Source organism: Lissotriton vulgaris, chromosome 3_2, assembly GCF_964263255.1.
Source record: "Lissotriton vulgaris chromosome 3_2, aLisVul1.2, whole genome shotgun sequence".
Lineage (NCBI taxonomy): Eukaryota > Metazoa > Chordata > Amphibia > Caudata > Salamandridae > Lissotriton > Lissotriton vulgaris.
In genome coordinates this window covers 228,652,701-228,678,312 of record NC_141690.1, presented here as the reverse complement: position 1 = coordinate 228,678,312, position 25,612 = coordinate 228,652,701, and the positions used below count along the sequence as shown (strand labels likewise).

The following is a 25,612-nucleotide window of genomic DNA, read 5'->3' as shown; positions in this document are numbered from 1 at the left end:
GCTTCGATCACCTCTTGCTCGGATTCTTCTACGAAGATATCCGGAGTGTGTTGGATGCTTTGGCGTTGCATCTCTCGTCGAGCCGGACGACTGCGTAGAGTCTTCTTGGACCGAAATGATTTACAAGCGTTGCAATCTTCCTCCTTGTGCTCCGGAGAGAGGCACAAGTTACAAACTTGGAGTAGATCAGTACGAGGGTACTTGGTGTGGCGCCCAGAACAGAATTGGAATGGAATCCGTTCCATCGGCAGAAAGCTGGACTGACTGGGCTAGGCCCTAAGGCTGCCCACGCAGTTTTCAATAGAAGATGGAGAATTTGTTGAGCGATTCGATATGCGGAAAACAGGGAAACACGTACGGAAACAATACAGTTGAGGGAAGAGTGGACTGCGCACCATTGGGAACCAGAAGAACAGTTTCAAACCGGAGCGCAGCAATACATGTCCGAACCTGATGGCATAAAAAAACAATTTAACAATGGTGTCGATGCCTGTGCGCACTATCACTAAAAAACGGCTCCAACGGCTTAAAGGGAGCGCCTTTTTGTTTCAGTGCTGAGCTGGATTTGGCTTTTTTCTCCTTCAATCTGGAATGTTTCAGAACCGAAAGGGTATCATCTTGGCTCTGGCTCGAGCCGGAAGGCTTGACTTGCTGTTTCTGTGCCGAGCCGGAAGGCGAGGCTTTTGACTCAGAGTCTTGTGCCTACCATGGCCTAATAATTAAACAACAGGGGGTGGTGGTGGACAGAGTTTCTGAATTAAGCAGAATACTCTAACCCAGTCAAGAGATCAGGGCTTAATCCAACACCGTTTTTTAGCTCACTGCACCATCCCAGCTCAGAACCTGGCTATATGCAAATTAGTCTGTCCCTGGCCCAGTGCATCATGGGAACAGGGCAAACCAAACTACCAAGCCAATTCTTTCACTGGGAAGAAAACAAGCTACCGGGGACCGGTTTCTGGCATTTCAGCCGTCTTCGACCCGGCTTGCTTGAATCCTGATGGTGCAATGAGCAAGGGACTCACGTCTGAGTATACCCTTCCACGCTTATGGTGGACAAAATAATTAAACAGCAGGGGGTGGTGATGGACAGAGTTTCTGAATTAAGCAGAATACTCTAACCCAGTCAAGAGATCAGGGCTTAATCCAACACCGTTTTTTCGCTCACTGCACCATCCCAGCTCAGAACCTGGCTATATGCAAATTAGTCTGTCCCTGGCCCAGTGCATCATGGGAACAGGGCAAACCAAACTACCTTCTACAAACTACTCTCTTGACTGGGTGAGAGTATTCTGCTTAATTCAGAAACTCTGTCCATCACCACCCCCTGTTGTTTAATTACCATGGCCTAATGGCAGTGGTGGCCCAAAAGCCTTTGGTTTAGTATGCACTGGTTTGGTGGGTAAAGGGCTTTGGTACTCGCTGCACTCTTTCCAGCCGGAATGTCGTGGGACTGTAGTTCGATCTCCAATTCAGAATCTGAGTCCTAGAGGGAGAAGGCTTCTTCTTCTGCTGCCATCTCTTCTTGCTCGAGATCTTCACCTAAGATATCAGGGTTGTCTGCCATAGTCTGCCATTGCACGTCTCTTCGTCGAGCCAGACAGTCCTGCAGAGTCTTTTTGGACCGGAACGGCTGACACGCGTAGCAGTCTTCCTCTACATGTTCTGGGGAGAGAAAGAGGTTACAGACCTTATGCAGTCCCGGTGCACGGAGATTTGGAAGGGCATCGAGGACAGAATTGAAATGGTGTCATTCCATCTACGGAAGGCTGGACGCTGGGTTTTTAAGTAGAAGCTGATTGAGGAAAGAGCTAGGCCTGAAGGCCGCGGTTAGAGCTTTTTCGATTATATAGTTAAGAGTTTTCCTAAATTTTGACATGAAAAGGTGGAAAGCGTGAGCGAAAACAATACCGATGAAGGTAGAGTGAATTGCGCACCAAAGGGATCCCGGCTGACTGTTTCGAATCGGTGCGCTGCAGTACACATCCGTACCCGATGGTGAAAGAAAACAATCCAACAATGGAGTTGATGCCCATGCGCACTATCACCGAAAGGAGGAGTCCCCTACCTCGTGACTGGAAAAGATTCTTTGAAGAAAAACAACTTGCAAACATCTGGACCCAACGCTAGATCGCATATCATTGCAACACACCCAGAGTACACTACTAATGTTCTTTCTGAACTATGCACCTCACACACACAATTGCTGCTGTGCTACTCGTGTCCCAGGATGGTAAAATCAGGTGACTGCAAGCCACGCTACTATTCAAATATACAAAACCTTTTACATGATTAGGTGCCATCTCCAATAACAATTTATTTTATAATTCCTTTTTATTGAATACTCGTATACACAAATATTTTCTTGATAATTAAAGGACAAAAAATCTCTCTTTGCACTCATTCCCATAGGCCATTAACCCCACAGTGTTCTTTAAATTAGAAATAGAATATACCAGTATGCCATTCAGGCTTTACTTATTTACAATAGCAATCAAGTTATAGTTTTAAGTTGAAAACAAACTGTTCAAAAGCAAACAAGGTTCATCGCAACATTCTCTGCCAACGGGAAAAATGCATTACTTTTATAGCCACTATTGTCTTTTCTTATTTTCTGCAGTAGTGTACGGACATATATATTTATCATTTATGTACACAATACATGAAGTAAACTCCTCACAAACATTGCTTTTGGTGACGATTCTCAACAAGACCACAGTACAACCAATGGAGAAATATTACACGCGGGTGATGTTCACGTTTTTGAACTTGCATTTAAAAGTACAAATTTGGAATAGATTAAAGTACAAAAACCTGCAATAAATTAAAACTGCTGGTGCATTTGTGCATTTTACTTGATAGGTGGGTCAGGAATAAAAAGCAGAACCTGAATAAAGCCCTACATTAGTAATCAGTAGCATCTGAGCTCTGCAGCACCTTCCCCTTGGCGTGAGTAGTATGATGGTGGCAGGTTTTCAGAAAACGTAACACACATAAGTCATTTGAGTGTGCCACATTTAAGGAGCACGGATGTTCTGCTCTTTCTCTTGCAATCGGTACTTTAATAATTGTTCAGAAGAATATCTGTTTGGCATCTCCTGGACTTTGCTCCATTGGGCAATACGGACATTTTAATCTAGAAACAAAAAATACCACACATTAGAACTGCAAGGAGATTGTTTTTTAAAAACCACACTTATAATACTAAAATTGGTGTTTACTTTAGTACCAAAATACCACACATGCATACAAAAAAAATTACTTTTCTTTTGTTGAAAACTAACTTTTTGTTCCCAAACATAGTCTGATAATTCCAAAGCATATTTCATTACGCACTTCTTAAAGATAACGTGTTGGTGTGCCTCTAAATGTTTGTGGCACATTGCTTTCCATCTCAAATACAACTGACAGCAAGCTGAATACAATACGAGCCAGCAATTCATTTTTTACTGTACACTGTCCCTAGTTCAGTTCTCAAACTGTGGTAACACCACTCGTGTAAAATACAAGTAACTCGACCATAATCACCCTCAATGGGTATGGAAAAGTTACTTATCTATAATTCTAAATCCCGGTCACAGCTGTACAAGCTGAATCCAGAAACAGCATATCTCCGTAAACTTAAGGGATCAGTAGAAATGCTTTTTTCCGTCAATATATTTGTAATACGAAAAGTCTTAAATAAATGAAAACATGCTTATAAAAGTCACCATTTTCTTAACTTTTCCGAGTCAAATCAATAAAATAGAAAGCTGGTTTATTAAACCAACAAACAAAAGTAAAAATGGGGCCTGCAAACAGGCTGTAAACAGACACGGGTCAAACTGTCATTCCATCTTCAAGAATTTTAAATGCCGGGCATGGCCAACAACATGGCAGAATAGCAGCTCTGACTGCGAGTTCCGCCAGCTTACCTACTATCTGGCATCGATCCTGACTCCCGGATTCCTTCATCATACTAGTCCATGGCTAAAATAGTCTGGTAACTCCTGGTACCAGTCGGATAGCGCCTGTGGCACCCTTTGTCCGAAGCGGGCCAGACTGCTCGCTCCAGACAGAACTTGCGGCTAGCGACCTTGAGAAGGCTGCTGGGCCTGGGAGGTGCCGGGGTCGTCCCTGCGGCTCGGGACAGCAGCACAGGTAGCCCAGACTGCAGCGATCTGAGATATAAGGGCGGGCCGGAGCCAATGGAGGAAAATTAACTAAGGAACCCGGAGTAACAAGTGTTTCCCTCCGGAGGCAAAAGTGACAACTAGGCCAAAGCCAGCTTCCGGTGCCCCTGGCTGCTCCAGAGAGCAGCAGAGGTCCCGAGTGACTGGGACTACACCCCGGCCAAGCGTCCTCTCCCCCCGAAGACCTGGTGGGTGCCCTACAGCCTAAAGCCTACAGGAGTGTACATGGGCTGACCCAGATGGGACATTTCTTGCAGTTTAAGGGACATGGGGCAGGATAGAGATGACCTTGATGAGTGTGTATGCCCCTCCCCAACTCCAGGCTCAAACACTAGACAGACTATAGGAATACTGCTGGAATCTAGCTCAACCGTCCACATCCTAGGGGGGGCTTTAATGATGTCCTATTGTCCTGGACCCAATATTAGACCGAAAAGCCCCAGGCGAAACCGCCAACAGAGACACACAATTGAAACGTTTACTGACACAATGAGGAATTTCCGACCTTTGGCGCAGACTCCACTCCCACCCTCATACACACTCCTACTACTCCGGGGCACACAAAGCGTTCTTATGGTTAGACTAGGTTTGATCCTGCAGGAGAAATGGAAAGGATAGAATGGGCAAAATACCTATCCAGGGGCGTTTCTGACCACTTCCTACTTTGGCTCACCGTGGGACAGAAGACGTGTGGCTCGGGCCAAAAATGGAAATTGAATGCATGGGGATTAAAAGACAAATAAGTGGCAAGTAAGATTAGAACAGCCACGGAAATATACTTTAAAGAAAACACGGGTCGGTGGAAACCACCATAATACTTTGGGAGGCCTCTAAAACTGTCCTCCGTGATAGAGCGTAAAACATAATTGCGCATAAGAAGAGACAGGAAGTAAAAGAAATAGAAGATATAGATTCCCGCCTTCTTCAGTCAGAAGCCCAACTAGTCATGCCCACAAACTCAAAACAAATACGTGAAATGACGATCCTGCAATCAGAGTATCAGGCCCTCGCTCATCAAAAAGCCAGAGCCGAACTTCAGGCCTCTCATAGACATCTTTATGATGCAGGAGAAAGTCGGGATATTGCTGGCCAAGCTGAGTAAGAAAGAGGCAGAAGTCCGATGGGTGTCAGCTATAGACACAGACACTGGCCACACATACAAAACAGCCTGAGAGATAGCAAATTCATTTGCTATCTACTATGCAGCATTCTACATAACCGAGACCCCTGGCTAATACCCACCAGATAGAGGCATATCTGGCAAAGATTTTACTCCCAACCCTCCTGACAGAAACCGTTCAGATGTTGGAAGAGGAGATAACCCTGACAGAGATACAGAACCCTAGGACACCTAAAATCGGGGAAACCCCCCGGACCCAAAGGCATACCAGCGGAGTTCTATAAGAAAAACCGGAACATAAAAAGCCCCTCTACTCAATCTATTACTAGAAGCAAAAGAACAGGGTGTACTACTCCCTGATCTTAGAAATGCTAAGATAACATTCATACATATACCGAGTAAACAACCTGAAGCTCTTACTGTCCTATCTCCCTATTGAATGTCGAAACAAAAATCTTAGCAATAGTTCTGGCAAACAGATTAGTACAGGTCACAAGGACCCTACTCTACACAGACCAATCTAGTTTAATGCCCAAAAGATCGACCCGCCTCAACCTCCGCCGTCTTAACAACTGGCTAGAGGCTACCCGAAACATGGATAAACTGTATGTGATAGTATCTCTAGACACTGGCCCTTTTTGAACTAGGTACTCTAGAGGTATGGCTTTGGGCCCCTCTACCAAGCCAGGATTGATTTACTGTATACAAAACCGCTCGCCAGAGTATGGGAAACGGCGCAATATCGGATGAATTTCCGATCGGAAGGGGCACAAGACAGGGGTGCCTACTATCCCCATTGCTATATGCATTAACATTAGAACCACTGGCATGCATAGTCTGTAAACATCCTGACATCATGGATTTCCGTGAGAAGGAGGATATATCTGACAAGAAGATATCCCTCTATGCAGATGACATTATCTTATACGTTAAGAATCTGCAGCGTACTCTCCCCGCATAATTGAAACATTTGAGACATATGGACTACAGTAAAAACTAGAAAAAATCCAGTGTATACACAGGAGGGCACGAGTTAGATCAGGAATATATCCCAGAAAACCTGAAAATAACAAAAAATGGTTTTACTTACTTGGGCATGTACATTACCCTGAATAGAGAAAGAGACATGCACCACACATCTACAGGGTGGTGGTAGACTTAGACAGATGGAAAACGCGCCCACTGACACTCCTCAGCAAAGATGCCATGTACAAGATGATTACATTACCAAAACGTATCTATATATTCTAAAACACATCACAAATTCCCGGACAAGCTGTTCAACAAGATGGAAGGGATAGTCCCACAGCTTCTCAGGGATGGCGTATCCCTGAGAGTGGCAAATTGCGAAGAAATCAATACAATGATGGCATATCCCTTCCTAGCTTTAGAGCCTACTGCTGGCAGCACACTTCATAATCGACTGACAAAACGTCCCAAAAAACCACCCCCACATATGCACTAGAGCATACCCAATTTAGATTTTGTCCGGTCCTCCTGTCATTTAGGAAAGCTTTAAAGACCTTGCTCTACCAACAAGCATTCCAATAAATCCGGTACGCTTTGTAACCTCTGGTCACACCCTCTGTCTTTGACAGCGCCAGGAAACCAATCGGTGTCAGTGCGCTCAAGAAATTTTTATTAGCATAACATAACATAACAACATATGGGGGGGGGGGACGACATCCTACTACTACTTTTGGCGACGCAAGTGGCGATAGAGACATGGAAAAAAGCAGAAAATGAAATGCACTGGGATAATCGGGTGTCGCAGGAGACCCCACTATGGGCTGGAACACATTTAAAGAAATTTGCAAAGCTGCAAGGTTTCAAACACTGGGACATGCTGGGGATTACAAAAGAAGGAGGCACACTGGGGGGGACTCTTGCTCAGTTTGACTTTTTATAGAAATAATTCGATCGAACTCCCCACACAATACTACAAATACCTATAAGCTACTCATGCCTGGGAAACACAGCAGATTGAAAACAGAGGGATTGCCTGAATATGCACCGTTGGAGGGAAGACTACTCATGGGGGAAATAGGAGAAAAGACAATCTCCTGGACCTATAAACATTGATCAATAATCAACCAGACATATGAGTAAACCTAAGGGCTAAATGGGAGGGAGAACTAGGGCCCCTTTAAGATTTAGATTGGAAGGCAGCACTGATGCACCCCAGGGAGGTAGCGATAAAAGCTCGCCTGACTGATACAATTTAAAATCCTACACAGGACGTATGACAGGGACCAGCTGTGAGAAGTTGGCCCGATATGCAACGTTCGCTATTCTAGCGACCGCTATGTATCGTTCCAACGACCCTTATGGTGTTTGGTTGTAAGTCAACCTATAGACCAGCTATCCTAGTAGCGTGGATACGAGCAGTCTAAGGCTAAAGACTCGAGAGGGCGCGTTAAGCCAGCTGTTTACCACACATGTACCCCTTGAACACCCAGTGAAAGGACACCACACAAGTGTTATGAAAATAAACAGTATATTTATTAAGAATCACAACAGCCCTGTACTCTTTATGAGGACAGGGTACTAAGCACAAACCAAATCTCTTTAGCAAATACTTCAAGTGCACAATTAAAACAAGTGTCCGAGGACACGGAAAGGTTAAGGTCTCGGGTGGACCCGATAAGGCAAGTCGGAAGCGAGGGACTCGGGACCCTAGAGTAAAGAGGCTATGCAGGCACCGAAATGCCGAGTTACCTAGCCACGAGGGCTGCGGCTGCACAAGTCTTACAGGCGTCGGGGTCTTCGCTGACGAGCCAGGAGCCGGAAGAAAAGGAGTTGCTGGCCGGCGACCAGTGATGAATAGTTCGTAGAGATCCAAGCCTGGATCGGAGATTGATGATACCTGAAAGCAGAGGGGACCAAGTTCGTACTACTAGCCAGTAGTCAGAGGGTACCAGGAAGGCACCGGTTGGCCGTCACCTCGACCAGGTGAGTGGGCGACGCTAGGCTCGGCAGTCTCACGGACCAGGAGGCGTTGTCGGCGACCACGGTGGAGGTGCGAGCTGTCCCACGAAGGATGATGCTGTCGGCGTCGCTGGGCCCAGGATGGGGCAATAAGCCTTGGCAAATCTCAGGGCCACGTGGTGGGCCTAAGATGGCGTCTTGAGTGGACCAGGGGGGTCCGGGGTGCTTCTCGAAAAGATGGAAGCAAGGGCCGGTCTGGAGCAACCAGACCAGCAGTGTTGATTTCCGGATGTCGTCACAGAAGGGCACAAGCCAGCGGCTAGTGACCAGACAACGTGCTGAGCAGCGAGCAGAAGGGCCCCACGCAGATCGTGGAGATGCTGGGAGACTGCACTTCGGTGCTGGAGCGGCTCAGGGTCGGGGCTTCTCGGACCCCAGAGCACTCACCAGAGAGTTACCTCGATGGTCGTGCTGGTTAAGAAAGCGTGCAGGTTTTGATGATGGCCGGTCCCTCGAGGTCTCGTCGCACCCACAGATCACAGCTGAGCTGATGACGTGGGTAGAGGTCAGAGGTGCCAGGGAAGCCGGTTCTCGTCGAGCTGGGCCGTCGGATTCCTTGAGGAAGGACTTACAGCAAACCGCAGAGTTCTTAGGTGGTGCCCGCTGATGCAGGGTGACTACTCCTTAGTCACAAGGGAGAAATCTTGAGAAGAGTCTTGAATGTCCTTTCGTAGAAAGTAGTTCTTGAATCAAAGATGATCTAATTTGGAAGGGTCCCCGCTCCGGCCTTTATTCTAAAGAAAGGGGTGGGTACATGACTAGGTCCTGCCCTAAGGGTGGGACCAGGAAGGGGGGTAGTTACACCCCTCTCCCCTGCCGGACTTTCCCCAGGCCAGGGCTGTCGCCCCTGGAACTGGTTCTAACCGGCAGATGCGTAGTGAGCACCGGGGTGCCACTCCGCAGTCACCTTCTCGCAAAAGCCCTACCTACCCAGAATACACAAACCCTGTCTGTGACGGTGCGAACACCGCCCTCGACAGGAAACCCTTTGTCCAAGCTCTCCTCGCTGGAAGGACTCCCAGCAGCAGGAGGTCAGACTCGTGTCTGTGGTGGCAGCATCCATTTTGTGGAGCTGAGGCTTTAGTTAACTTTAACCGGGGTTCACAGTTACGTACATGTCGTGTCCCTCTAGAAGGGCGGAATGCTAACCTCGTCGCCAGAGTTGGGGAGAGGGCAGCATCCCGATTCGTATGACACCTTACTCGACATGTCTTGATAACGCGACACCGAAGTTACCGATATGGTACGCGTTATCATGGAACAGCCATTGGGTCTTGATTCCGCAAGCTGCAACCGGGCTCGGCTCGAGCCAGAGCTTAGTTCACACGAGCCCATGCACTCTGCCTTCAGGATTGTCAAGGCCTGCCATAGGAGTGACTGATAGGAACTCGAGTGTCCATTGTATGGTTAGATATAGTGCTACTATATCTAAAGCAAAGTGTGTGTACACGACTTCGCCCCAGCTGTCACGCAGCCAGTTGTGTCAAATTTAGGAGGCCAGCCAGGGGTGGCATAATACATGCTGCAGCTCCTGGCGGCCCTGGGTACACCTATGCCCTGAGTTACAGGGTCTGATAAGGTGGCCCAGTACCAATTGGAAATGCACCTAGGGTACATGGAATCCATTTTAAAGAGAGAGCAGTAGGCCTGGGGTCCTGATTGGCAGGGTCCCAGGTCGACTATGTCCAAAACCAGCTAAAACACAGGGCAAAAAGTTGGGGGCAACCATAGTCAGGATGTACCTTCCTACACCAGCTACATAATTTTGGAAGAGCAGCTACACCTCCCTGCCTTTGATGCAACACAGAAAGGGGGACATACCACCATGCACTATGGAAATGCAAGGTAATCACCACCTACTGGACCTCCCTCACTAAAGAACTTAGCCGCATACTAGAGGCACCAATACCAATGGGCCCCAAATACTTATTGCTAGGAATACCCACAAAGATAGATATATCCAGAACCAAGTTAATCTTTGCAAACCTGGGAATAATAGTAGGGATGAGACACCGAGCAAAGCACTTGGTGGGGAGGTTGGGGGGACGGGTGTCAACCCACATTACAGGAATGGGATAAGAGAATTGATTTATACAAGACAGCAGAAATAGTAATATACAAGACCCAAGGATATTTGACAAAATATGGGGCCGACGGCTGAAGTATTCCGGAAATATAACTACAGGTACGTAGATTTGCAATCCCCAAGTAACACTATTATGACCACACCGGGGGGATTGCACTACACCCATTGACAATTAAACTACCTGCACCAATGAATGTATTTGAGATGCTCGTACCAACTTTCAATAACATGACATATTTATGATGAATATGTATTTCTGCAAATTGCACCTTCAGCTACTTCTGTGTATATGACTGTTATAAAAGAGAAAATAAATGCAAAATAAATATATTTTTTTAAAGAATTCTAAAAGCTGCCAGTTTTCCCACTATGAACTGCAGGATAACTCAGATGATCAAAGTTAACATAGAAAGATGTTCACATCAACAGAATTCCATCCATTCATGAGAACACACAGAGAGAGGTTATAGGAAAACTGGCTAACGAGTAAGGAAAATGCTACTTACCAGTATGCATCTGTTCTTGGCATGTAGAGCTGCAGAGTTGTACACCTTAGCATTAGACCGCCACCTGGTGTTGGGCTCGGATGATTGCAGGTTGTTGTTGTCTTGGAAGAAGTCTTTGTAGTCATGAGATAGGTGACTCCTCCCTTGGACAATACTGCTCATGGGCATCGACTCCATCCTTAGATTCTTTTTCGTCATGAAGGGAAATGATGGAGTTAGTAGAGATAGAGTAAGAAAAGGATGTCCATGTGTGTGCATCTAAGTAAGATGAAAAACTGGAACGGATACAAGTCCTGGGGAGGCGGGAGGGCTTGTACAACTCTGCAGCTCTACATGCCAAGAACAGATGCATACTGGTAAGTACTTAGTCGTCTTGACTATTGTAACAGGCTATTGCTGTCGGCCAATGAGGGAGTTTTAGCTAAACTCCAAGTTGTGCAAAATACCACAGCTAGGCTGATTTTGAACGCCCCTCCCAGATCTCCATCTAAACCCCTTCTGGATAAACTACACTGGCTCTCTGTTCGTCAGAGAGTAAAGTTTAAGACCTGTTGCCTAATTCATAAAAGCTTAAACGGATTAGGACCTTCTTACTGGACAGACAAATTTATACCATACAATCCTGTCCGCTCCCTTAGGCCTAGCAATCGGCTTCTGTTGAGAGTGCCTTTTGCAAGGAGGGTCAGACAAGGAGGCAAAGCTTTGTCCGTAGTTGGCCCTACACTATGGAACAAGCTTCCACTGATGCTCAGGCAGTGTACAGAACATTTCAGCTTCAGAAAAATGCTGAAAACATTTCTGTTTCAGAACTAATTCTTTCTCAATTGTTTGTGCTTTTGGATCTGTTTCTGGTGTTTTGGGCGCAGAGATACTCCTTCGGGAGTTGATTCAAGCGCGGTATAAACCCGCAAATAAATAAATAAATAAATAAAATAAATAAATAAGTAGCATTTTCCGTTCAAGGCATATGAGCTGCAGATTATACACCTTAGCATTGATTGTGCAGCAGTGTGTCCCCTTAGCGGTGGTCACCTGTATCCATTGCAGTTGTTAGAAATAAAGTTTTAAAGACAGCTTGGCCTACTGCAGCTTGCTGCTTCGCTTGCACATCAACACAATAGTGTTTAGTGAAGGTATGTGGTGTAGACCATGTAGCTGCCTTGCATATGTCCTCTAGTGGTATGTTTCCTAAGAAAGCCATAAAGGCTCCTAGTTTGCGAGTGGAATGCGCTCTAGGAGGAACTGTTACTGTACATTTAGCTTTAACATAGTATAATTGTATACACTTTACAATCCACCTCGCAATCCCACCTTTGGAGATTGGGTTGCCTTCATGAGGAGAGAAAGCTACAAACAGTTGTTTTGTCTTCCTAAAGGATTTAGTTCTATCTATGTAGTATAAAAGAGCTCTTTTAACATCTAATGTGTGTAATGCTCTTTCTGCCACAGAGTCTGAGTTTTGGAAAAACACGGGTAACTCTACAGATTGATTTAGGTGAAAAGAAGTGATGAAATTTTGGATTGGATCTTAGAACCACTTTGTTAGGATGTATTTGAAAAAAATGGTTCTTGTATTGTGAAAGCTTGTATTTCACTTACCCTCCTAAGAGAGGTAATGGCAATAAGGAAAGCTGTTTTCCATGTTAGGAATTGCAGTTCACATTTATGTAAAGGCTCGAACGGGGGTCCCATGAGCCTTGTCAGTACAAGATTTAGGTTCCACACAGGAGAAGGTGGTAACCTTGGTGGGATTATTCTTTTAATCCCTCCATGAATGCTTTGATTGCTGGTACTCTAAAGAGAGACAGATGTCTGTTCTGTAGGTATGCTGCAATTGCTGCAAGGTGCAGGCGTATAGAAGAATATGCCAAGTTAGACCTTTGATTTCGGTGGGCTGGACTGACCATCTGCTGGTGGAAGTCTTTTGTCCTATTCACGATAAGCCATTCAAACCTGTGGATAGGCCGATTCTTAAAAGACATTGGCACAAGCTTAAACTTGAGGAGTTTTACAGGTTACTGGAGCAGAAAACCCTGAGCCCTTTTTTGAATGTGGATCGTGGTTACGAACTGTTTTGCACATGGATTTCGGACGCCCTTGACTCCCTTATACCCATGCGCTGGTCGAAAGGTCATTCTAAGGTACCCAGCCCGTGGTATAATGACTCCCTTGCCGAGCTCATAAAAACTTGCCGGAAAGCGGAGAGGGACTGGAGGAGGTATTACGGTCCCGTCCTGAAATCCTTGTATTTTGCCAAACTTAAGACATATCATAGGGCAATTTGCAGAACTCGTGCCGCATTCTACGCTCAGGAATTCCAAGCCGCACTGACCCCTCCAAATTAATATTCAAGGTCTTGAAAGACCTTATGAATAAAAGAGCCACTTCGGCAGAGATCTGCACCGACTCCCATTGTGAGAACTTGGCAGCCTTCTTTCTGGAGAAAGTGCAGACTATATACCGAGGATTTGACCTGTGTCGGCCGGATCCAGAGCTAGCTGGCCCTAATCTCTTGGGCTATGAGACTTTGACCTTTTTGCCTGATCTGTCTACGGAGGCTTTTGACAAACTGAACCTCAGCATTAAATCAGGCTCTCCTCTGGATCCGCTGAAGCCAGCTCTCATCAGTACGCTTTCCCCGTTGTGTCGAGTTCCGATTCTCACTTTAATCTACCTGTCGCTGTCAACCGGAACGGTCCCCTCCTCGTGGAAACAGGCGGTAGTTACCCCTGTCTTTTTTTTTTTTTTTTTTTGAAAACCTTTATTTTGCATTTTCAGAAAACAAATACGGGCCTACAACCAGCCGGCCGGCCTCGACACTTCGTAAGCTTTGTAGCAAAATATACGTCAACTCGATAGCACGTCAGTACATAAAAGCGTACAACATGTGGTACACTAAATTCCACGAGCACCGAGTGTCAGGAGAAGTTAAGGTTAATTTTCAAATGATTTTTTATATAAGGAGATACAGAAGCTAGAACGGATCAGTGTGCAGAACATCCATTTAAGTAATAAGCGGGCAACGTCTTTCAATAAAATCCAACGAGTAATAAACATAGCCAAAATGGCGGCACAGAGCTAGCACAACAGGATGTTGAAACACAACGGATGGTGCACGCCAGCCGCTACCCTCCTAACACCAGACCAACCCACTGACCCAGGAAAAAGCAAAAAAGGAAAGGAAACACGAAAGGAGAAAAATAAGGCCCATAGAAACAAAAACGAACCAAAGAGGACCCCCCACCCAACACGCATGCAGAGGCTATGGCCTACCCCCCCCCTAGCAGTGTGTCTGTCGCCCCAAAAAGAGAACCCGAAATGTAGAGACAAGTAAAGAGGGAAAAGAGAAAGAGTGCCATAGAGAAAAGGAAGAAAAGAAATATAAATGTTACACTGGCAATACGTGCACCACCGAAAAGAAGGAGAGTTGGAGATTTAAATTTATAATACATAGAACACAATAAAATAGTAAACGTTGAAAAGGGTCTGAGCTCAAACAATCCGTTCAGATTCGTTCATGGGTGACGTCCAGCAAACAAAGGCAAGCAATAATACAGAACCAAGATGGCGGCACCAGGATATCGAAAAAGGAGCGATAATCACAGGGGATGATACGTGCCGGACGCCACCCACCCCACCACAGTCCATTGACCCAGAAAAAAAGGAAAAGGAAAAAGAAACAGAGACAGGAGAAAAATAAGGCCCGTAGAAACTAAAACGGACAAAGAAAAATCCCCCCCACCCTACACGCATGCAGAGGCTACGGCCTACCCCCCCTAGCAGTGTGTCTGTCGCCCAATAAAGAGTACCCGAAATGAAGAAGAGAAGAAAAGAAAGAGAAAGGTACACATTTGTATCCGGAGGAGGGCCAGATTTGAGTGCCCAAAGGACGGCAAAATTGTATGTCTACGGCCACCTCGCCCTCGACCCCAAGCGAGAAAAAACAGACCCAACGCCTGGCTCTCCCGTCTACCCACCACAGTCCCGGCAAATCAGTCCATTAGAAGCAAACAAGAAAGAAGGATCGCCTTCACCCCTGTCCCTTTCGGTCCAGTGCGCCAATCAGGTGTAGGGACAAAACAGCCATCCGGTGCAGTGCAGACAGCCTCAGGAACCACCACGGGACAAAGCGCCTGCCACCAGTGTCTGACCAGTCCAGTGCCGTGGGGTCCCAAACTGTATAGAGAGAAGCAGCGCAGTGCAGCGAGTCTCCAACGACAACCCAGCGAGACGGTGGCGACATGGATTCTCCACAGTAGTCAGAGCCGCCAGCGGTACCCATGGAAAGTCCAGAACATGGCTCCCAGCGGCATTTCTCGAGTCGGTGCGGTAATTCAGGAGCTCCCACACGGTCCACAGTTAACTCCGGCAAAGTCGAGGCGGTCACTAGGTCCAGTTCCACTAACACCCCCGTGCATATCCGTCCAGTCGGTTCACCACGACCGAGCTCAGGGTGTGGCGAAGCGCCCCGCAGGTGGACGCAGGCTCGATCGACGGGGGGCAGGGCGAGCCCACCGGCATCCAGTCGACCCCCCAGGTCCCGAGCTTTGGACCGCACATCTGCTCGCAAGGCGGCCAGGGCGTCGAGAATGTCCCCTAGGCTCAGGGGCAGGTCAGGAGAAAGGGACGGTATAACATCTTGCCCGTGGGGCTCACAATCATGAGGCAGTTCTTGGGCCCCTCTGCCAACACCACTTTCCAGCTGCACAGCAAACCTGCGGCGTCTCGACTTGCGCATCCAGATCTCGGGGATAAGGGCTGCACTTTCCATAGTGGCGATATCCCGGCTGTAGTATAAGGGCAGCAGACAGCAATACTCTAAGGGTCCGGCCGGGTCTTCAACAGCAAGCTCAGGAGCGCCCGGCTCAAGATGGCCCCCGGGAAGTCGTCGGAAGGCGAAGGCTCACAGTGATCTCCAGGAGAGGGATACAAAGTATCGCTGGTTGCCGCGATCACAATGCAACGTGGAGAGGAAAGCGGATGCTACAGTGTTGCGGGTGACTCGTAGCAGCAATTTACCGCCAGCCGACTCCGATCCGCCGTCTATGGCCGCTGCTCCATTCCGCCGGGACTAGCCTTCCACGAAGACAAAGACCTGGTCGCCATCAGGTAACGCCGGGAAGCAAACTGAGACGTTCCTTCGCTTCTGCCGAGTGGAGAGCGACGGGGAGCACACCGTCGGGCGCAGCGTCGCCTTCCGAGTCCGAAGCCGCCGAAAGGGTTCAGTGTAAGTTACAGGATAGTTAGCGGCTCGGACAAGAAGGAAACGGACCAGCGGAGCCGAGGGTTCAGGCGGCCATCTTGGTCGCCGGCTAGGCTCCTCCCCAGTTACCCCTGTCTTGAAGAAGGCAAATGCAGACCCTCTCTTGCCTGAGAACTACCGCCCCATATCTCTTCTTCCTTGGACTGCTAAAGTCACCGAAGCCCATGTAAATTCCATCTTGTCTGATCACCTTGCTCGTAATCAGATATTGGACCCTAGGCAAAATGGCTTCCGGCCAGGACACAGTACCGAAACCGCTCTGCTCTATATGATCGAGCATTTACGCCTGGTGCTTGACTCAGGACATACGGCAGCGCTCCTATTAGATCTGAGCGCTGCTTTCGATACTGTGTCCCACCGATTCAGCGTCTGGAAGAAGCTGGAGTAGCAGGAACCGCTCTTCAGTGGTTCCGATCTTTTCTCTCAGATCGAACCTTTAAGGTGGCTATACCACCCTGCCAGTCCACTCTTCATCCTTTGGACCTGGGGGTCCCACAGGGCTCCTCGTTGAGCCCTACCCTGTTCAACCTTTATGTGAAACCGCTAGCTGCAATCATCAAACAGTGGGGTTTGACGATGACCTCATATGCTGACGATACGCAGCTGGCGGTGACACTGAGTGGAGACCCTGAAGTGGAGGCCCCCAGATTCCGAGCTGGACTTGTGGCAGTAGCAAGTTGGTTGAGAACCAATTGCTTACAATTGAATGCCACAAAAACTGAAGTTTTGGTCCTGGGGAAACATGCTGAACTATGGAGAGACCAGTGGTGGCCTCCAGAGTTGGGCATTACTCCCATCCCAGCTTCCGAAGTGAAAAACTTAGGGGTCTGGCTGGATTCAGCGCTCACCTTCACAGGTCACACGAAGAAGGTTGCAGCCACCTGCTACAGTATCTTGCGAGGTTTAAGACCGATCCTCAAGTTCTTTGACCCTCCCACCCGGCAGCTCGTGGTCCAAGCCTCGGTTCTATCCCGGCTGGACTACGGAAGTGCGCTGATGTTAGGGGTAAACTAGGCTGAGGCATCCAGGCTTCAAAGGGTACAGAATGCTGCGGCGCGGGCTATTGTTGGTCTTCCCAGGCATTGCTCTGTTTCCAGCACTATCTCTGCCCTTCACTGGTTGCCGGTCAGACAGAGGATTAAGTTTAAAGCGCTCTGTCTGGCCTTTAAAATCATGAAGCTCTCCTCGCCGCCGGCACTTGCCAACTTGCTCATCCCCTACATCCCTTCGAGATCTTTGAGATCGGAAGCTCTTCATCTTGCGGTCTGTCCCCGTTTTAAACTCAGCAGAATGGTTGGCCGCTCTTACCGGGTGCTTGCCGCGGGGTTGTGGAACTCGCTCCCGGTGCATATCCGAGCTTTGAATAACCTGTCCACCTTCAGGCGTGCCATTAAAACTTTTTTGTTTCCTGATCTTGAGTAGTCGCTCCCCCTTCCTCCTCTCTTCCTGCGTGTTATGTTGTAGTATCTGTCTAAGCGCCAGGACGCCCCTTTGCTGGGGCAGCTGTGCGCTGTATAAATAATGTTAACATAACATAACATAACATGTAAAAGGTAACAGATGATATTCTGGATGGATGCATCCAAGGGATCAATGCGATTATTTTTGCAATAAATTGCGAATCTTTTCAATTTAGCGGCATAACACGCTCTGGCAGTGGGTTTTCTAGCCTCCTTAATGATGTTCATACAGTCTGGTGGTAGGTTTAGATAACCAAAACTCTAAGATTTCAGGAGCCAGATCGCCAAATTCAGTTGATTTGGATCTGGGTGTCTGATTTCTCCATAGTTCTGTGTGAGCAGGGATGGTGTGAGGCGTAACTTTTGATGCGGAGCTAGAGAAAGGTCTAGTAGTGTGGTGAACCACGGTTGGCGTGCCCATGTTGGAGCCACCAGGATCAGTGTGAGAGACTGTTGTCTGAGCTTGCGCACTACTAATGGAATGAGAGGGAGAGGCGGAAAAGCGTACTCAAATCTGCCTGACCAGTTCATCCATATCGCATTGCCTTCGGACCGTGGGTGTGGGAACCTGGCGGCAAAGGCTGGGCATTTTGCGTTTTCGTGGGTGGCAAACAGGTCTATGTGTGGATGCCCCCACCTTAGGAAAATGGCTGAAGAACTTGTGGATGTAGTTCCTGTGTGAATCTGTTGTGCCTGCCGACTTAAGAGATCTGCTATCTGATTGTGGACTCCTGGAAGGTGTTCTGCTAGCAGATGTATGTTTTGAGGAACGGCCCATCTCCAAATGTTCTGTGCAAGTTGGGACAGTTGCAGAGAGTATGTCCCCCCCTGTTTTTGTATGTGATACATGGCGGTCATAATGTCCGTCCGGACTAGGACAGCTTTGTTTTGTACTTGAAGTTGAAAGGTCTTGAGTGCTAGGAATATTGCTAGCAGCTCTAGGTGGTTGATATGGAACCGTTTCTGTTGAATGGTCCATTGACCTTGAGTTGTGTGATGTAAGAGATGGGCTCCCCACCCTGTGAGGGATGCGTCTGTTGTAAGCACTACCTGTGGAACAGGCTCGAGGAACGGCTGCCCTTTTGTCAGGTTTTGGTGTTCCACCATTGCAGAGAGCGATATGTGCGGCTGTCTATCAACACCAGGTCTTTTAGTTGACCTTGAGCTTAGTTCCACTGTAGTGCTAGGCACTCTTGTAAGGGACGCATCTGCAGTCTTCCGTGTGGTACTATGAAGATGCAAGATGCCCTCATGCCTATTAGTCTCATGAACACCTTGGCTTGCAAAGACTGCTGGTGTTGAAAATTGGCGACTAAGGCTTGAATGCTCTGTATCCTGGCTGGACTGGGATAAGCTCGGGCTGTGGACGTTTTTAGTTTAGCCCCTAGGTACTGATGTACATGTGAAGGCTGCAGGTGCGACTTGGTGTAGTTGTAAACCCTAAGTCGTGCAATGTTTGAATTGTTTGATGTGTGTGCTGGGCACACTGATTGAAAGATTTTGCCTTTATGAGCCAGTCGTCCAGATAAGGGAAGACATGTATCTGTTGTCTTCTGAGATGTGCTGCTACCACTGCTAGGCACTTTGTGAATACTCTTGGTGATGTTGTTACTCCGAATGGAAGTACTTTGAACTGATAATGTTGTCCTTCTAGTACAAACCTTAGTTTGTACTAGAAGGATGTATGGGGATATGAAAATAGGCATCCTTTAGATCTAGTGTTGTAAGGAAGTCGCCCTGTTGTAGCAGTGGAAGCACTTCTTGTAGAGTGATCATATGAAAATGATCTGATTGTATGTAACAGTTGAGGGGCCTGAGGTCTAGGATTGGCCTTGAGGAAACCCCCATTCCCTGTTCTTCTAAAGGAAATATTTGAATAGCATCCTTCTGTAGAAGTGATCACACTTCTTGTCGAAGCAGAGTCAGATGGTCTGTAGACATTGGACGTTGTCTCGGAGGTATGTTTGGAGGGGTTGCTGTAAGTTCTATGGAGTAGCCATGTTGGATAATATCTCTCGCCCACTTGTCTGTTGTAATGGAGTTCCAGACAGACAGGAACTGTGTTAACCTGCCCCCTACAGGAGTGGTATGCTGTGGGGGGAGCAGAGGGAAGTCATTGTTTGGTGGTGACCTCTTCCTTTGTTATTGTTACCCCTATATACTCCTCTAAAGTATCCCTTGTTGGAGGATGTGTGTGACTTGAAAGATGTCGTAGTGTCTGCTCCAGTCTGTTTGGAGCCTCCTCTGAAGGAGGAGCGACGAAAGGAGCCTCTATTTGGTGTAGACTGTAAAGCTCCCATAGACTTGGCAGTGTCGGTGTCTGCATTTTTTCCACTATGGTGTCTACTTCCGGACCAAATAGTTGGGTTTTGATTAAAAGACTGGTTTAAAATTGTAGTTTGCACTTCTTGTTTAAACCCTGAAATGCGTAGCCACGTATGTCTCCTAAGTATGACACTGGTAATTACGGCTCTAGATGCTGTGTCAGCGGCATCTAGTGCACATTTTATTGAGGCATTGGATATTAACTTGCCTTCTTGTATCAGGTCAGTTGCTTGATCTTTGTACTGATCTGGCAGATGTTCAAGTAGTTTTTCTAATCGATCATAATGAGCCTTATCATAACGAGAAAGTAGGGGTTGTGTATTTGCTATACGCCACATATTTGCAGCTTGTGCAGCTACTCTTTTCCCTGATGCATCAATGACCTTTGATTCTATATCAGGTGGGGGCGCCTCTCCAGAGGTCTGAGAATTTGCCCTCTTTCTTGCATTGGACACAACTAATGAATCTAGTGGTAGGTGTCCTTTAATATAGACTGGGTCTGTGGGTGCTGATCTATATATTTTTTTCAATTCTAGGGTTTAATATTCTTGTGTGTCAGGGTCTTTAAATACTTCTGGAGCATGCTCGATTACTCCCTTAATCATTGGAAGAATTTGAGCAGTCCGCTGAGAGTGCTCAAAGGTATCTAGAAGAAAATCCTCTTCAATATCATCAGAATGCATAGGGACTCTGTGGTAAACAGCAGCTCTATTTAACAGATGACAAACTAATTGGGTCTTCTGGAGGGAAAGGCTTTGATGGGTATGAGTGCGGTTCTGGAATGTCAGGCATATTCTGTGGGTCATATATAGGTACATCTTTTGGGTATGAATAATCCCATATATCCTCATCTATGTGATATGAGCTAGACTCTTCCTCGTCTTCCCCTCCCTCTAAATTATATTCATCATCATTTTGCTGTGAGGAATGTGATGATAATGGAGAATGTGCAGGTGATATGTGAGGAGGTACAGGAGAAGAGGTGTAGGAGAGGAAGGGTGCATAGGAGATGTTGCACAGTCCTTCTTTGCAGGCACCACAGGTGTGGGTGGTGTATCTGCTGGTCTCTTCTTTTGAGGTGTAGTACCCACACGCCCTGTCCTTGGGTCTATGTAGATCTTCTTTTGTTGAGGATCTGGTGTAAAAAGTTTCTCTTCATCTACAACCTCCGTGGGCATAGTTTTTTTCGGCTCCGGCGGAGATTGTGGTCTTTCTTTAGCATTGGGAGGTGTTGTAACGTCCAGTGGCATCGTTTTCGGTGCCAAAGGTGTTTTCGGCTTCATAGGCATGTTCGAGGATTTGGGCACCTGGGAATCAGGCTTTTTTGTCTTCGGCGCCGAAGATGTAGAAGTGGACGGCTTCGGAGCCGTTGCTTCTTTATGTTTCGTTGTCGGTACAATTTTTTACTTCGGTACCGAAGGGTCTTTTGGCTTCGGCGTCGAGGTGTGTTTATGTTTCGGTGCCGATGGGAGAGTTTTACTCGGTGTCGAGGCACTAGAAGGTTTTGTTGGTTTCTTCGGAGCCGGGCTCGATGGCGAGGCTGTCGAAGTGAATTTTCGGTCTCGACTGGGCCCCTTGGGCGGAGTTCTGACCTTTGCCTTCGGTTTGGGCAGAGTATGTGGTGCAGGGGCAGTAGTACTCACGCGCTGACCCGATGGAATGGAGTCATCTGAGTCGTCTGCCTCTGATACGATCTGGAGATCAGGAGAGTCTTGTTCGGGAACGAGGGGAACCTCTTCGTCGAAGATATCATTCGGTGCTGGGGCTGATCTCATCTCGTGTCGACGGGCCCTCCGTTCCTGGATGGTTTTATTCGATCGGAAGGACGCACAAGCTGTGCAGGTCGACTCGTCGTGTTCCGGCGATAGACAGAGGTTGTAGACCTCGTGGTGATCGCTATGTGGGAATTTTGCTTGACATTTCGGGCATTTCTTGAATGGAGTTCTTTTCATGTGGTGTAGGCCGTACGGCGTCGATAGGCCTAACAGCCCACTTCGATGACCGGAATGGAAGTTATGTCGTCAAAAATCCTTGTCTTTGATGTCGAAGGTAGTTTCTTGAAGTTTGTGGAAGTTTTGCGCTTCGAAGTAGCTGAAAAGTCTTTTTCTGGCCGGAGCAGAGAAACTTTCATCCAAACCTAGTGGCGGAAAAAAACTATCTAAGGATGGAGTCGATGCCCATGCGCAGTATTGTCCAAGGGAGGAGTCACCTATCTCATGACTACAAAGACTTCTTCCAAGACAACAACAACCTGCAATCATCCGAGCCCTACACCATGTGGCGGTCTAATGCTAAAGTGTACAATCTGCAGCTCATATGCCTCGAACATAAATATTCCTTCCCTTTCATGAGGATCTCACTGACATCCATACACCTGAATAGACTAACAAGATTTTAAAAAAGGAGGGACTTTAAAGTCAAGTAAAGGTTTCGGATGCGAGATGTAACCCACCAGATTTTCTACTCTGGAGTCAGAATCAGTAATATAGTGTTCAACAAAATATCAACCATCTTTAGATGGCTGAACTGTTTGGAATGAGGAAATCTCTCAGGAATGAGCAGTAGCGGGCTTTCGTCTGATGGACTGTGCTCTCAGTTTACCAAGAAGGAAGTGTTCAGTTTCTGACAGCATTTAATGATAGAGGACACAACACATGGTTTGCTTAGTAGAAAACATGCAAGTATTAGCACCCACATATGAAAAAAACTGCTTTGCATATCTCAAGTTTATTTCAGCCTTTGCTCCATAAACTCTCAGACACCTTCACATCCAAAGTATGGGGGCTCTTTTTAGGTCTCGCTAGAGCCGGCACATGCGCTGTCCTGCAAGAAATTTAGTAGGGGCTTTAAAAAGTGCTGCCACAAGTTGCTTTGGCTGGCCTAGCGCTTGCGTTCCTTAGGCTTCGGCATACAGATCAGCAGCTTTTGGTCTACTGCGGCTCCTGGATTACAGCACAGAGCATGCAGTTATTTCTGCTGCCACCGCCCCACTTGCAGCACGCCAGCCACAACACACAATACAGCGTCCCCCGGCCTTCTTACGGGTTGCGGATTGAAGTGCACACAGCTCGTCCGTTCGTCTTGTGTGTGACTGCACATCGCATCACTTCCGGTACCGCCAGATAAGATTTCCACTGCTATCCTTCTATCACTACAGCTCCCCTGACATGTGCCGCTTTCTTTCAGACTCTGCTATTCTACCTCATGAATGTCACTGCACCTCTACACTTTCTCCTGTCACTACAGCTCCCCTGACATGTGCCGCTTTCTTTCAGACTCTGCTATTCTACCTCGTGAATGTCACTGCACCTCTACACTTTCTCCTGTCACTACAGCTCCCCTGACATGTGCCGCTTCGTTTCAGACTCTGTACTTCTAGCTCCTGAATGTCACTGCACCTCTACCCTGTACAATCTACTTCTCTTGCCACTCTGCCTCTCCTCTTAGCCAGTGCCTTTCCCTCTCCTCTCATGGAAGCGTAATTTCACTCACCTGTGCTTCTCATGTCTCTTCCTCATATGATCAGCCTCTGTGCCTCCTTCATGTACCTATGCTTCTCTCCTTCACGCCATTCCTGTCCCCATGCTACCTGTCACTACACATCACCTACGCAGTCTACTTTCCTTATCAAAGTAAGCCTCGCTTTAACTCTGCACTGCTTAGCTTCACACTGTACCCTTCCCTTTCACACTGTACCCCCCCCTTTCACTCTGTACCGCTTGTCTCTTACAATAACGCTCATCTTTCCACTTTACCTCCCTAATGCCACTACACCTATCAACCATCACAGCGTTACTCTTCCTGTGCCACTGACCGTATCTATGTATTACTCTGCCCCGTGCCACCTCAATGTGACTTCACCTCACCTCCACAATCTACTTCCCTTCACAATGCACATCTCTCTCTCCTCATCACACAGTACATACTCGCCATGCCACTGAGCCTCTAACCATGTGTTTGTACCACTGCACGTCACATAGCACCTTCGCCTCTCCCAGTTGTGCTGGGCCTGCTCCAATACGACAAACTGCTTCACTAAACACTACTACAACAGTGCTGGCCGCAGTGTCACTGGCCGCAGGTAGACGCCCCCACCTACTGTGCTACAGAAGCACTTGTCACTGACCTGTCATCAGTCACTATCTAATATAGACTCTCTCCTGGCTGTGCTGGCGGAATCAATTAGAGGCAAATGGAAGGGGTCGTATGAGTTTCGTTTTAAATGATAAAATTAAAAACAAGCCTTTGGGGGCGTGGCCAAGATGGCGGCGGAGTAGGACGCCTTTTCGTGCCGCTCCGGCGCTGATCCAACAAAGCATCTAACAGCACGGTTTTGGGGGTGCCCACGAGCCCCTACAGTGGTGGAGACGATCGCCTAGCGGAGCGGCGGACGTTGGCGGGGTCGCCGAGGCGGTGTGACCTTGGAAGCGCCTGCGAGAGCGAAAGCAATTTGCGGCCTGCGAGACCCCGGGCTTTCCAGACATCGCGGCCCGGCGTGGTCGGAGGGCGGAGCCCCAGATCCGCCTGACAACTCTGGAGTAGACGGAAGGCTGTTCGGATCTGAGCTTGGGCGAGGGAGGTCCTGGCGACGAGACCCGGCTCGTACCCCACCACACCTGGGGGAGGTGGAGCACCGACCCCTGGCCAAGCAGTGGCACTCGGACGATCAGTAGCACTTTACTATCTCCATCGACCAGCCCTCCCCTCGCGGTTGGCGCCAGCGGCCTGTTTGAACCTTCGAGGTCCCGGGCCTGGGAGCTGCGCGAAGCCGGACGGCGGTGGGGCTAAGGAGTGACTCTGCCGCTCATTGGAGGTGCGACACGTGCAAAGCGGAGGCGCGGAGGGCCGAGGCAGAGGGTCACCTTCTCCCTGGGGTTCCCGCCTGGGATACAGGAGACGCCCACGGATCGAGGGCCTGAGTGCGCTTGGAGGCGACGACGGGCGCTGGACGTTTGGTTCGCCTGCAGGCCCCGCTACTTTCCTTAGCCACGTGGAGCCGGCGCAGGGCGCGGTGAGCCGCCATGTCCACTGTGCAGTGCAAACGAAACCAGGGGAAGGACAGAGCCTCCCAACAACCGGCCTCCCCTGGGGCGAGTGGGTCATCGAAGCACTCTGATGAAGACGCCCCGGCGACGAAAGCCTTTATGTCGGAGCTGTTCGCCTCCATCAAGGAGGATATATCAGAACTCAGGGCGCAACTCGCCTCCGACCTGCGGGAAGTGCGGAGGGACGTGGATGGCATAGGAGAGAGGGTGGCGACCCTGGAAGACAGGGACCTGAGTGTGGCCACCGATGTCCACATGCTCCAGCAAGACATAATCCGCCTCACCGAGCAAAATTTGGACCTTCAACTGCATACGGAAGACCTTGAAAACCGCTCCCGTAGAAATAACATCCGTATACGGGCGGTGCCATGGGACGGTGAGGCGGGGGATCTCCGGGGGTACGTTCAGGAGCTGTTTCTCCAGGTCCTAGATGAGGCGGACACGATGGAGATACAGATGGACAGAGTGCACCGGGTGGGATTGCCTCGGCGAGGGGGGGGCCCTCCCCCTGACATATTGGTGTGCGTCCACGATTTTCAACTTAAGGAGAGGATACTGCGGAAGGCCCGGACCATCGACTCACTGCAATTCCGGGGCCATCGGCCACAACTGTACCAGGACTTGGCTGCATCCACCCTGCAAAAGCG

At 48.2% G+C, this 25,612-nt stretch overlaps 1 protein-coding gene across 3 annotated transcripts in view; it reads right to left on the bottom strand.

Moving 5' to 3' along the window:
• Nucleotides 1–2,315: 2,315 nt before the first annotated feature.
• Nucleotides 2,316–25,612, bottom strand: part of RMND5A (required for meiotic nuclear division 5 homolog A) — a 314,309-nt gene continuing 291,012 nt past the window's right edge. For all 3 annotated transcript variants that reach the window (XR_015309794.1, XM_086964264.1, XM_086964265.1), the window contains one exon: nt 2,316–3,136. Coding sequence is in view for 2 of the 3 variants with exons in the window: in XM_086964264.1 (XP_086820390.1) it covers nt 3,073–3,136 (64 nt within the window). In the remaining variant the exon portion in view is untranslated. The remainder of the gene's footprint in view (nt 3,137–25,612) is intronic.